Source organism: Phragmites australis, chromosome 7 (genome assembly GCF_958298935.1).
Source record: "Phragmites australis chromosome 7, lpPhrAust1.1, whole genome shotgun sequence".
In the NCBI taxonomy this organism is placed as follows: Eukaryota; Viridiplantae; Streptophyta; class Magnoliopsida; order Poales; family Poaceae; genus Phragmites; species Phragmites australis.
In genome coordinates, this window is record NC_084927.1 from 29,722,571 (window position 1) to 29,737,710 (window position 15,140).

A 15,140-nucleotide genomic window follows, 5' to 3' on the forward strand; every position below is an offset into this window, starting at 1 on the left:
CATGTGATACCCACGCATCGATTGCGAGAACAAGAAGCAGTTTTTCACCACCCAGCAGATACATTCTCACTTGATGCCAAGGAGTTTTATGCCTGGCTATACTCGTTGGACCGAGCATGATGAAGCTGAGATCGTACATGAAGGGCAATACATTGGCAGAGAAGACGAAGACTTGTGCAGCGATATACTGATCCATGAATACACCGATATATCATCTGTTGGAGATACGTTGATCGATGATGATCTAGAGGAGATGTTGGCCGATGCTGACGCCGATGACCTGGAGCAGATGTTGCGCGATGGGGAGGGGAACTTCACTAATAAAAGAGAGTTTCAAAAGTTTCAGTATATGGTAGAGGACTCTAAAACATCGTTGTTCCGGGGCTGCGAAAAAGAGCACACAAAGTTATGTACCATGCTTTCATTGCTACAATTTAAGGCAAGCAATGGGTAGTCTGATACAAGATTCATAGAGTTGTTATTTTTCTTGAAGAAAATGCTTCCATAGGAAAATGTGCTACCAGAAAACACGTATCAGGCTGAGCATGTTGTGTACCCATTGGGGTTGGAAGTGCAGAAAATATATGCATGTCCAAATGATTGCATGTCGTATCACGGAGAGCATGCAGACTTAGAAGCGTGTCTCATCTATGGTGCAGCACGGTACAAGCGCGACGGTGATGATATCAATGGTGAAGGAAAGAAGAGAAGGCCTCACATCAAGGTGATGTTGTATTTTCCTATAGTCCCCCATTTGGAGCGTTTATTCATGAACAAAAGGAATGCCGAACTTATGCAATGGCACGTCGAGGAGCGTAAGGATGATGGAATGTTGAGACACCTTGATGATTCTACGCAGTGGAGAAACATCGATAGGAAATACAAGGAGTTCTTTGCAGAAGATGTGAGGAATATAAGATTTGGATTGAGTACGGATGTGATGAATCTATTTGGCAATATAAACAGTAGTCATAGCACTTGGCATGTGACTCTATGTATCTACAACCTTCCCCTTGATTGTGTATAAAGCGGAAGTACATTATGATGCTGGTGCTGTTACCAGGGCGGAGGCAACCTGGTAACTATATCAATGTCTATCTGAAACCATTAATGAAAGATCTTGTAGTATTGTGGAACAATGGTGTGCATGTATGTGATGCATACAAACGAGAGAACTTCACCCTACACAAAATGTTGTTCATAACAATCCAGGATTGACCATCCTTTAGCAATCTATCAGGCCATCAAATGCTATTGTGCATGTGTGCATTGCTCGAATAAAACAGTGAGCTTATGGCTGAAGAACATTCAAAAAATAGTGTACCTAGGTCATCGTAAATTTCTTCATAAGGATCACCCATACCGTAGCAATAGGAGAGCTTTTGATAGAAAAGTTGAGACTCGATCACCTCCTAAGCATCGCACTGGGAGACAGGTATATAAGATGGTAAAGAGACTTAGGGTTATCCTTAGAAAGGGACGCGGGAGTACACCGGTTTTAAAATCTAATGTTAGAGATCCTATGTTAAAAAAGTTGTTTTTATGACTTAGCTTATTAGTCGGATTTGGTGGTTCGACACGCAATCGATATCATGCACATTAAGAAGAACGTGTGTGATAGCTTAATTGGTACGTTACTATACATACTTGGCAAAACAAAGGATACACTCTAAGCATGGAATGATCTGAAATATTTAAAACTCAGACATGATCTACATCTCGAAGATATGGAAGAAGCCAATAAATATCTTGGTCTTGCTAGCTACAATTTGAGCAAGGCGGAGAAAATTGCAATATGTGTCTATGTTTAATTGGTATTCATCTAGCTAAACAAGTAGACTTGATCCTTTAATCTTCTCAACGATTGCATCTATATTTAGTTGGTATTCATATTCACATACAAGACATACACAAGATATCGCAAAAAGAGTATTATCCACTTTCCATTCAGGAAACAATATGATGTAAAACTGACTTTCCAGTACGCAGGGAATATTCATGACTTATATTTCCTACTAAATAAAAAGATTCAATTCATTCCACCGACGAATTCTTTCCTCTTGAAGTATATAAGGCAATTACCTGGCAACAATTTCTATGGATTTTATGTTCTTACTTTCATGCACGTATTTAGCATAGACGGAGACGCTGTCAGATACAAGTTCTTGAGGTATGAAATTACATATCGATGCATTCTTTTCAATTTCTATATGTGTTAAAGGACTAATTCTTTATATTCTTCAAACGCAGCACTCCAAATTACGCACAACTACGTTACAACCTGCAAAAATATATGCCCTTCAAGAATATGATGTCAGGTTCTTTTTGGAATATGTTATCAACCCAATCGGCGAGTTTTATAAACCGATTGTGTCGTCGATGCGGGACAAATCTTCAGTTGACACCGTACCTTCCAGTAGAGAGTATGCGATAAGGAGCAAGTCTACCAGGAGGTTAGACTGCTTATATATCGCCAAATAACACCATATTAATAAATAATATTAATTACTATGTATTAATGAAGGGTATGAATATGTATTAATAATGTGTCTCTATTATTGATTTATATTAAATGTGTCTTATTGTATGTATGTATTGAGAGGGAGAGAAACGGAGGGGGGGGGGGGGAGAGAGAGAGGACATAGAGGAGAGAGATGGAGATATTGAGAGTGAGAGAGACGAAGGGAGGAAAGAGACTAAGAGGAGGCAAAACACTGTCGGTCGAAACCACCACCAGTGGTAACCTATTTCATTGCCGACCCGTTTGACCGATACTAATAGTTAGAGACTATCACTGTTTGTTACTTACTATCGGCTCCAAAATTAATAGTGTAGAAAATTTTGAAACTGACACTGATACACTGTTATGTAATAGTGTTGCATGTTTAGTTGTAAGATTAGTCAATGTCTGCCAGTTAATTTGTCCCAGCTCATCTCATAGGCTTGAATTACCGTAAGACTAGGATAGCTCAGCATGCAGTTAATTAGAATAGAATAGCAATGTTGATACCAACAAGAGAACTGCTGGTGACACTGTGACACCAGTTTAAATACGACTAACCTCGCTGGTCAATTTCGAATAATAGGTGCATTTGATCGAGCATATATATTTAACAACGAAGTCCATAAGAATTGAAGTATATAGCATGCATCGATGTTTTTTTTTCCTTTCTGCATAATGAGGTAGCAGAATGATCCAGTAGTATACGGTATATTCTGGAACAGCTCGCGAGCTAAGACCATCTCAACCATGTTACTTTTATTTCGTTTCCTTCTCGATTCCTTTTTCATTACAATTTTTTTATTTTCTCTTGTCTACAAATTTTTTTTAAGAGATTCGTGAAGAGAAATGAAAGAATCCCGTTCTGAAGAGAATGATTTTGAGAATCCTTTCGTGACAGAAATTATAAAAGGAAATCGTTAAAACGTTGAAGAGAAAAAAAATCTCCTTGTAAAGAGATTTTAGATCCTGATAGGAATCGGTTGATGATGTTATAATGATATTCCCAGAATCCCGGCCAACTAAAGCATGCACAGTAGTATATGCTACCCTTGGATTGGAATGGTTCCTTTCTGCATAACGCTGACCTTTTGTCAGTGTTTATGAATGACTACTCGTGAAGGTCCTAAAGAATATATGAATTCTTCACTGCACTCCGCCGGATACACATTCATACCAACAGCAGCAGCATGCCAGCAAGAACAGCAACATGTTCTTGAACTGAACAACAGAAACATTCGTTTATTCATCAGATGTGGAAAAGAAAACTGATCCAATGGGCCGGGGTTAATCCTCGTGGGACACCAAAACTGAGACCAAAGCTACATATTACGTACAATGTTTGTACGATAGCTAGAGTCCCCAAAAGGAGCTACCGACAGTTCTGTAAGTTCCCAAATTTTCCTACCAAACTACATGTCCAGAATTTCCCCGAGATATGATACATTTATACAGGTTATGCATTGTCCTCTAAAACCTTTTACCATCACTTTCACACAGTTCTGTAAGTTCCCTAATTTTCCTACCAAACTACATGTCCAGAATTTCCCCGAGATATGATACATTTATACAGGTTATGCATTGTCCTCTAAAACCTTTTACCATCACTTTCACAACACGTCACATTCAAGAAAAGTAAAGTACTATATGCTTAGAACAATAATAAAGGTTTGAGCTGTCCTACTACAGCATAGAAGTCCACAATCCTCGTTTAAATATGAATATTGCCTGTTCCAAGCAAAATGATAAGGAGGTTTTGTAGACTATTGGCTATAGATAGCATTTTTTATAGTACAGTGTACCAACCGCAGAATTAACAATTGCTTCATCATTTGCTTATGCAGAATTAACTTTAGGAGCCCGTGCGTCTCATAGGCTACTCCTGTACCTCCTACCAAGCCCCAAATATAAATTTTGGAATCGTTTGACAAGTGGCATTGTTATGTCATACTGACACTACGTTCGCTGTCAGGCTGTTGTTGTCAAGATTCAAGGATCAATAAAAACGGACAGAAATGGTCACTTCCGTGGAGTTCTCTGAAAAGTACAGCAGAGCCTCAATTATGAATCTGGAACGAGCTGGACGGCTGACTATGTCCTAAAATCTCTATTTTCTGATTGGTCGCATACAAATCACCAGTTTTTGCTATAGAAATAGTTTAAATCAATAGAAGATGCAGTGATCCGGAAAAAGGGAGGTCGCCCTTTTTCAGCTCGGGAACAAAATTATAGTGTCTTATGTGTAATATTCTAAGATGATGTCCCAATGGATATAGAAAATAATTTTGACGCGAATATTTTCTGTAAGATATAAATTATGTTCTGTATAACAGGATCTCAACTCAGTTATGCTGTCTTCGAACATAAGTTATGGAAAACACAATAGCAGAAAGGTATCTGCTTATTCATAGAAGCAAATACCCTGCTTGAATTTCATGATACACACCAAAATGATTTAATAATTTGACATTTGGTAGTACTGATTTGGCAGCAACAGAATTTTAATGGTGCCTCGATGTAGGATGGAGTATGGTCAATATTTTGGCGCTTGTATTTCTCATGTTGTTCTATACAGAGGTGTAACCGACAACATTAGACTGCTGTGAACTGATTAGTTCGTGTTACTTATATAAAGTGCTCATGAGGAGAAAATTAGAGGAGGCTATGCACAAGTGACATGATTAATTAGTATTATTTTGTGTTAAATAGAACAAATGGATCTGTTAAAAGCAACAAGATACGATGGGAGATATACTTTTGATACAGTCACTGGAAATGCACATATTATAAGTAAGAGTGTCGGCTTTATTTTATCAAGTGTATCCCGGAAACAATTTAGAATTAACATGCTCCTATTATTATCTCTGTGCAGACAAATAATGTAAAGGGTAGTGAACTACAGGTGAAAATGATATTGAATAGATTTTTTCGTCATTATTTGATTATATGAACGGGGTTGAGTAGCATTATATTCATGAACAAATACACTCATATACATATGTATATCAACAATCTGTATATCATAAATTCTGAAGAAGAAAATTGATGCAAAGTGGTGGGAGCACTACCTTTAATTAAGCAAAGACAAAATGTTGAAGAAAAGAATTACTACATCTTCTCTGGTTAATCGAGAAATAAAAAAGAAACGTAGAAAGGAAAAGCTCTATCTCTTTTTTCTGCTAAAAAAACAACTCATAATGCATCTACATGTGCTTCCTCAAAAGGCCCCAAAGTAGTAAACTACCAACTACGTATTCACTCAGAACATGAAAGATATTCCCAGCAAAGCTCCCCCGTTTTGTTATTGGAATGCCGACGTGTTAGTCGGACAACATACATATGCATGGTACCACCTACCACACGCTGCATAATTCTCTAAGAAAACTATATCCGAGTTGTTTTCTTAAATCGCAAGCAAATGGGAGTGAACAATCACCAAGTGGCGCCCTATGAAAAAAGGAAAAGTACCACCAAGTGGTTTCTAAAACTTTGTCCCGGTGGGGAGTTCTTGGAGGCAGGTCCTTTTTAGTGGATCTTGAGTTCGTCACATTTGCTTGACCACATTAGAGTCTCTAGACACGTGGTGGTAAAATTGTTCCTGAAAGCGAGTCATCCTTTCCTTTCACGTATTCCATAATAATGCCACAGCTCACTGAGGCTTTTTTCCTTGGAGGATGCAGTGCATTCCTATATGCGTCAAATGTCACGTTCCAGTGCGGTGGATTTCCGTCATGGGATTGATGAGTACATGCGTGCATGCGAATCGTCCGTGCACTTCAAGCAAAACGGCGTGCAAAACGCGAGGGGGGGTGGGGCCGTGGAGTGGAGCATAAGTCACATCAGCGGAAGCCAACAAAAGCATGGCAGGAACCCGCATCTTCGTGTGGCTGTGGTCGCTCGTCACGCACGAGCACCTGTTCTTTTTCCCTTCCTCCCTCGAGGCGCCGCCGCCGCCGCACGCACTGCTGTCTCGACCGCTTTCCATGGGCGTGCGTATGGTTAGTTACATCACGGTGCAGTTCTCACCGGTTAGGCTCCTTCTTTTGCCGGGGGGACACATTGACAGAGCAAACTGTTTTTCATTTATGCCCTACGTGACGGGACTCCAGAGTAGACCCAAGCTCCAGCAAGTGCTGGGTGCCCCGTTGGTGCTCGGAACCTTCCCTTACAAGAGGTGGCACGTCTCCAAGGCTCCCAAGCTCGTCGGCTCCGACTGTCCAACACGATTTACAGCCGGTACATGTGCACGCAGGCGTTCAGCCCTATCGACGACTTCTCACCTCAGAAAGATAGCCCGCCGAAGCCGCAAGAAGCCCCAGAAAATTAACAAGGCGCGCGCATGGGCATGGTGACGACCCCCGGAAGCTGAGGCCGCCGATCCACCTCTCCCATTGACCCACCCCGTTTCGGCACGTCCGCACAGGCCAACGACGCCTCGGCAGCAGACGGGATCGCTGTGTTCCTGCCGTTCCGCGGCACGCGAGAGACGTCCGGCGCATTGTTTTCCAATCCCGTCAACAAACAGGGCCAAATACGGACCCAATATCTCAACGGTATACAGAGTGGACGGACGAACGGGAGCAGCGTTGAAGCCCTTCGTTCCGGTGGCTCAGAGCAGCGTGTGGAGGGACGCAACGCGAGAATATATGTGCTGTTTGTCATTAGGAGGGCTCTGAATTATCGTATCTTTATGCAACAGGTGAAGTCGTACGTCTAGGAACATGCATACACATACAGACAAATCAAGGTCTATGAAGTCGCACCTTGTGCAGTAAGATGTGATTGTTGGCCTGTACGATGGTACTTATATGATCTAATATTTGTTTTTAAAAAATATTTGATTAGTTATATTTATTAGAATTGGCTAAAATGAGTTCCTATTTGATTAATCAAATCTAAGAACGTACAAATGGATGTAAGAATTGAGATTATAATTAATTACTTATATAAAGATAATTTTATGATACACTCGTCAGATTAGACTAAAACAATATATACGAGCAATTAAACATATTTTTTCTCAAATTATATGTATTTACAGACTAAATTACTCTCATAGAACAACTAATCAGACTCTAATGCATCAAACGTCGCTCGTTTATTCTCTTTTGCTGTTGTTAGGTGGCCTTCAGCATTCCAAAAAACTGAGTCCTTTCAAACATGCAAAGTCTCTCGCCGATCCCTAATTCCGTAAAGCTAGAATTCCGTGTGCTGCCAGGTGCAGCATATATTGAAGCTTTGCATGTTCCGATTCTAATTGGGGTTTCTCTTGTGAGGCGTCGAAAAGACGGAGATAGTCCCTTTCTGTTTGACTGTTTCAATATATTTGTTGGTACCGAAACACGTAAATAAATAATAGAATAGAATGAAACGAAGTAAACAATATTTGTGCGGCTACCAAACCACATAACTAAACAATGCTAAAACGGAATAAAAGTGCCGGGTCTTGTGCTCTGATTCAACAATATATATGTATAAAGTACTTTATCGTACTATTTTTCTGCATTTACAGGCGTACGTCTGAACCGGACATGTGTACGTATGAGTTTCTTTTTAGCTTCCGTCAGAAGCAAATTTGTTCTTCTAAATGCATAAACAATAAGTTAAACAATACATTATGGCAGCACTAGAAAAAATATTAAAAATCAAATTGTACTGCAGTACAGGGACATTGGTGCTTGCTGTGATCACTGTTCATAACATAGTTGAAAGGAAATCTGACTTCTAATAAACAAACTGTCATGTTGGCACGGAGACATGGGCATAGGAGTTTGTACTTTGTAGAGTAGGTATCCTATGTAGCGCAGAGCATGCTCTGCATAAAAAAAATTAACCATACAATTGCAAAAGGAAAAGATGTTTCAACAAAATAGTGAGAGAGGGAGGGGGGGGGGTAAGAGAGGAAGAAAAACCACACACCAATCAAGGCATCACATGCCACTTGGTCTCCTGACTTCAGAGACATCCAAAATACACACCCTCAGGATGTGGAATTGGTGGATATACTGAGAACGATGGCAGGGAAACCGCAAATGGCTACGCATGTCAATGTCAATGTGCAGTGGTGACCGACAGGGGTGGGCCCACTTAGGTCATGGATGTATAGATGTACATCTAAATTTTTATATAATTTTTTATATATACTAGTATGTATAAGGTATTAGATAATGAGAAAACTAGCTAAGCTTGTCCGAACAGATGTGGCCTAGCTGTCCGCATGCAACAACTGCCCACCCGGTCATCCCACCAGCCCATAGTCTCATCTACGGTCCAAAGCCCATGCCAGCTCGCAAGTCTCCACGCCCACACGACCAGATGACCCATATCCCGCTCTCCACCTCCACAACTCCACAAAACCTAGATATGGAGGGCGTTGGGCACGACGGCGATGCGGGTGCTAGTGGCAGGGCCGTGGTGGGCCTGGGCGCTGTTGGTGCCAAGGTCAGGACCGCCGCGCGTGGGCACTATGTCTTGTTAAGTGCAAGTGGCTCACCTTATTTGCACATGTCTCACCATCTTTTATATATGGATATGTTTATTAAAAATTAAAATCATGCTTTGTGCAACATATTGTCCGCATATTTCATGAAAACTACTGGATTTTTGTTTTAGTTAGTTTTGATTTTGTGATGGAATAATTAGAGAAAACACTTAATTCACAAGATATAACCAAAATACTTTTGGCGGACACATTCAGTCTTCCTCTGCTTTCTCTACTCATGCATCTTCCTCAAAACCGCAGACCACCAGCAGTAAGCCTCCTGCCATTTGCATTACAGTATCACACTCGGTCTGTTGAGAGTAGCATGTGGAACTCTGCCTCCTGCTATCTTCATCTTGTTGACTGCTGAACGTCTGATGTGAGCAAATTTTGCAACAGCAACAGAAAATGCAGGTTCAAGAGGCCGGGGCCAGTGGCGCTGTCTTTAGTGTGGGAAGGTGCGGCCACGGCGGCATTAGCTAGAGCCAGGCAGGGCGCCGCGGCGGCGGTATGAGTTCCTCATTTTCACTTCTTGTTATGTCTAATTTTTGTGTTTTAATTTTAATTAGTATTAGTAAAAATGTGATGCATGTGAATATGATTTGATTATAAATTCATATGCATGAGATGAGTTAATGGTAAAATCACCGGCTAAATTTTGTTTACCTTTTGTCATACACATTTCCATGGTTGATGTCGTATATTTTTTATTATATTAAAATAGACTGTTATTAAATTGGCAGATGCTCACGAAGAAGTTGCAGCACATCCATATGCTCATATGTTCACTGTTATTATTATTATCTTAGATGTTGTTGCTATTATGAACAATTTTTATTTTATATCTTGTCATTATTTAATATTTAATTATTTATGGTTATCGAAAAAATAGCTATATATAATACAATATGACACATGATTTTAAAATCCTTGGACCGCCACGGTGACCCGTGACACCAACGTGTACCGGTCGCTGAGATGGCAATGTATGGCAACAGCAACTGTATGACTGCATAAGCACAGATGGTGGTGTGGACATCTAGTGCGGGTAGGGATGGTAGCCAGATCTATGGGTTCAAGTCCCTGTGGGTCTTGCACCTGGCGGATACGGGTTCAAGTTTAAAATCTTGCACATAGGTCTGATGGGTCAGCTACCTGATCTGGATCGGGTATGGGCGCGAGTTTGATATTACTCCATAGGAGATCCGTTGGTATCTGAAATGCCTAGTAGCCCATCGCTAAACCCGATCGCTGGCCTCAGTGCCTCACACCCTCACTCGCTCAGACCCCCCTCCCGCACCTCACTCGGCACCGACGCCCATTCGCCACCGCTCACTGCCTCACTCGGACTTAGCCCCTCCCACACCTACCCACGACCGGCAACGCGCCGACGCTTTCCTCCGTCTCATGAACTCCCATCCCTCCACGTCGCGCATCTACACATGCGTGCCTTCTCCTGCTACTCCACCTCCGGTTGTCCACCCCTTGGCGCCGTCCCGTTCACGAATCCACGCTAGCACGCCTCCCCTTTTGCCATGTCGCATTGTCCCATCCACGTCTCACCACCACCACTCCATCACCCGCCTCCCTGTAGATCCGACCTCCCTACCTCACGGTGGCCACAGATCCAGCCTCCCTGCCATGGTGCCACCTCGCCTAGCCTCCTTATCACCCCCTTGGCCTCCCTACCGCCACTCCGCCACCCGGCCTCCCCAATGCCCCGCAGATCTGGCCACCCTTCCGCCCCGCCTAGCCTCCCTAACGCTGTGTTTGTCAGCGAGACTTTGAAACCTGACGAGCACCCGGCGGGTATGGGTTCGGTGCTATTTTTCACATGTTTATCATTTTAGGCTCCGGTCAGGTTGAGATTGGCGGGTTTCGGGTCAGGTGTGGTTCTGCTCCACCTGGCTCTGACCTGACCCGTTGTCGTCCCTAAGTGCGGCGGCCAGCGGCGATGGGCAAGCCCTTCTCCGATCCAGAAAAACTCGTACGCATGCTAAAGTTTCAGCAGGCTGACAGTTCACAAGCATTATCAAAACTATTGAATTGTGTTGAGATTAATGCTGAAGGGATGTGTGAAAAAAAAAATATAAGATATGTAAGTGAATTAACGGATGGATGAATATCATATGAGCAAAATGGATGGATAAAATTAGTCATGCCTCCACAAATGAATGGGTACTCTGGAAGAAAAAAAAATGTACACGGTTACCCGGTTACCTTCTCATCTTGCAAGTGTGCCTACTAACTTTATAAACTGCAATTTGCAGGCCTTTGGTGCCCAGTTTATTGAACTTCTGGGTAGCAGCATTGCAGAAACGAAGAGAGATGTAATCTCGCAGAGTTTTGATCGGACGACTCATAGGGAAACAATAATAATAATATGAGCGATGAAATAATCTCTTTTTTAACTCACGATAAGACAGGTAACAATATCACCATTGGCCCCTGCCCTATAAAGTCCTGCGCACAGCTAGCTCTCTGCTCGCACACCAACTCAGACCGACACCACAGTGCAAGCGCACCCCAATCCTCCTCTTCGGCTCCGAACTGGTAGCGCTTTCCTTCTTCGGTTCTTCCTGCCAGGAGCTGTCGTCCTGCGGTGACATTTCTCCCCCGTTAACTAATGGGGTGCAAGGCGTGCCAGAAGCCCAAGGTGCAGTACCGGAAGGGCCTGTGGTCGCCGGAGGAGGACGAGAAGCTCCGCGACTACATCCTCCGCTACGGCCACGGCTGCTGGAGCGCCCTCCCCGCCAAGGCCGGTAAGAACAGCATGCAATTCACAATTCTCTCCGAAGAATTCGAGGGGAATTGAGCAAATCGCATTGCGCCATGCTCTAAGTTTGCAGCAACGAGGCTTTTGTTTTTCCGGTGCTTGTTCCTGCTCTCAACTCCGCGTGCTTGCATGTTTGATTTTAAACGAAGTCTTTGTGAAATGTACCTTGGCTCGTGGACTGAAATTCTCCGTGAATTGCCGCGCGTGCAGGGCTGCAGCGCAACGGCAAGAGCTGCAGGCTGAGATGGATCAACTACCTGAGGCCGGGGCTGAAGCACGGCATGCTCTCCCGGGAAGAAGAGGAAACCGTCATGAACCTGCACGCTACACTGGGCAACAAGTAAGCACGGCCCAGATTTTAATTTTTCACCTCACCTTTAGTCCTTACAACAAGTGGATTAATACTGGCGAGTAAAGTAATTGACTGTTGACATGCATTCGGATTGAATCGGGCACAGATTATTCGCTCTCTTTTTCTACCCTTTTTGCTTTTACTCTGCTAGTGGTTGTCTGTCTGCTTGGTAGTGTGGTTAAGCTGGCAAATTGAGTTTAGAGTAGAAAAGGGTTTAATCAGTGAGAAGAAAAGGAGAAATGCTGATGTTTGCCATGGAGACCGCTTTAAGTGGTGGAGTTGATCCTGACATCTACGCTCCATATCGAGACACTCGATTGCACCTTTTCCGAGTGCACAATCGATGATTGTGAACAACAAGCATCTGTTTCATTCGTTTATTCCTATTAATAAAATGTGTGCTTAGTCACGGTGAGCCTCTTTCAAGGCCCCCAAATAAATAAATACAAAAGGATAAAAGAAGAACAAAATGGCAAAACTAATGCCTGCTACTTTTGGAGAGGTGTAGCAGCTGCTTCCCGGTGCAAGTAATCCTCATTTTGCTGCATTACTACTCCATCCGGTCACAAATATTTAACGTATTGAATAAGATATTGTCAAAATTTTGAAACTTTGACCACCAATAATTTTTAAAATATTTAGTTTGGAAATATAATAATTATATGTAAATTTTTCTTAAATGGTACTTTAATAATCTTGTAAATTTATTATATTTTAAAATATATTTTGTTAAAATATAGTGGTCAAAATTATACATTAAAGATCATGTCATGTCCAAAAATATTAAGTATTTTTTACTGGAGGAATACTTTAGTTTCGTTTTTATACCTCAAAACCACAATACCGTTTTTAGCCAATGTACAACGATTTATAAATACAGATGCCAACCATCGAGCCAATTGGAGCTCACATGCGGTTTATAAAATCTGCTACTTTAACAATCTGAACAAAGACATATAATTAGTACTCACAATATAATTGGTTCTAGATTGAACCGCCCAATATATAATCCTATGGATCGGCTCCTGTACAGTTGCAGTAGCAACTGCAGCTTAAGCAGTCACGACGACTAGCACAGGGTCGAAACCTGGCGCCGAACGCCCACGCGGGCACACGTAGCAGCTACGGTAGCAGGGACACTGCACCGAAATTACTGTGGCTGTTGGTTTAGCAGATGACCTGAACTGTTCGTGTGAGAATCGGGCGGCCGTAATCGCGTGCAGTCCACCGGATCCTCGTGCATAATCCTATACCCAAGAAAGAGAGTCTGAAGTTTAATTCATGACTTCATGGTCCTTACGAACACGTCACGTCTTCTCCATACATTGTAGAAAGGTAAACAAGGTATGTCGAGATGCCAAAAACGTGACTCCTTATCAAAGATTAAAATTTGCATGTTCCTAGTCCTAGCCCCGCCGACAGAACAAGTTCATCGAACTGTAAATTCAGGGTGCAGCTTTTTAATTCCTGCCTCTCTGACACGGTGAGAAATTTGGTGCTCATTGTTTTTTGGAAAAAAATTGTGTTCCAGGTGGTCTCAGATCGCGCGGCACCTGCCGGGCCGCACTGACAATGAGGTGAAGAACTACTGGAACTCGTACCTCAAGAAGCGAGTCGAGGGCGCGAAGGCCAGGTGCGCGGCAGTCGCGCCACCCGCGGATTCCGACGTCCGCGGGAGCCCGAGCGCCAGCGACAACGGCCAACGTCTCAACCAGCCGGCGAGCTCCGACTCGTCCGAGCCGGTCGAGTCGTCGTCGGCCGACGACTCCAGCTGCCTCACCGTCACCGAGCCTGCGCCCGTGCTCCCCAAGGTCATGTTCGCGGACTGGTTCGACATGTACTACGGCACCAGCCTGGCGGCGCCGGGCCTGGACGCCGGTGTCTTCGACGTGAGCGGGCGCAGTCCGGCCCAGGGCCTGAGCCACCAGGGGTCCGTGCAGGTCGACGGGCCGGGCGGCGCAGTTGATTCCCTGCACGGGCTCGGCGACGGCGGCATCTGCTTGGAGTTCGACGCGACGGCGGATCAGATGGACGTGCAGGGACGAGGGTTCTGTGACCTGCTCTCCGTGAACGAGTTCCTTGGGATCAATTGGGCGTGACCTGCACGAGTTTGCGAGCGTTCTTTCAGACAGTTCGTCGCGAAGCATTCTGTTGATCTGTGTTCGGTAGGTGAGAGTGTAAATTGTATGGTTGTGCAGTTAAATTTAGCATGTAGTGTTGAGTACAAATATGTGGGTTCATGAGGGTCGTAGTCCACTGCGCTCTGGTCTCAGAACGGTACATACAAGAATAACAGAAGAGGGCCAGAATTCCATGTTTTTTTTTGGGAAACGGTAGGAGCACCGTCGGAATCCAATAAGACAGAAATAGAGTGTATTTAAATGAGAAAATAAAAAAAACACCCACCACAAGTGGCGACTCGGCAGAAAAATGTTGCATAGCCCATCTATGCTAAAAAAGTAGAAAGCACATCATCCTTACATGAACAGAGCTTGTCATCGCTGAAGAATGTCTTCCTCCATCTGGTTTGCAACTTGGTCTAAAGACTTTGCCGTATTTTGAAACATGCAATGGTTTCTTTCTTTCTAGACATTTCACCGAGTGTAAATCAATATACCATTAGTGTCGCGATGATGCTTCTTAAATGTGACTTTTGAAATAAAGTGCCACCATGTTGATGGTTTCAGGTTACATATGAGTACAATATTGAGTACTGATAATGAGTGATGCGAGCAGAATCCTCAAGTGTAGCACCATGTGCTTTAGCACATAGAGGATATCCAAATACACTATAATTTTGAATTTTTATAAATTAATATCAAACTTAAGCATATATACATATATAACTCATAGCATGTTAAATAAGCTATTTAGTACGCTTGCCAACAAACTAAGCAAACTCATGTTCACAACTGTAAAAATCCTATTATTTTTTACGCTGCGGACCTCACATGTGAAAGTATACTGTTTTTATGGTCGTGAGAAGCTTTTATGATCACGGTCATGAGTTTTTATGGTCTTAGAATGGGTT

The 15,140-nt window shown here is 43.0% G+C and overlaps 1 protein-coding gene across 1 annotated transcript; it reads left to right on the forward strand.

The window, feature by feature from the left end:
- The first annotated feature begins 11,483 nt into the window (after nucleotides 1-11,483).
- Nucleotides 11,484-14,712, forward strand: LOC133924645 (transcription factor LAF1-like). Its single transcript, XM_062370274.1, has 3 exons — nucleotides 11,484-11,743; nucleotides 11,968-12,097; nucleotides 13,641-14,712. The coding sequence occupies exons 1-3, from the start codon at nucleotides 11,608-11,610 to the stop codon at nucleotides 14,206-14,208; spliced, it is 834 nt and encodes a 277-aa protein (XP_062226258.1). The 5' UTR covers nucleotides 11,484-11,607; the 3' UTR covers nucleotides 14,209-14,712.
- Nucleotides 14,713-15,140: the final 428 nt, after the last annotated feature.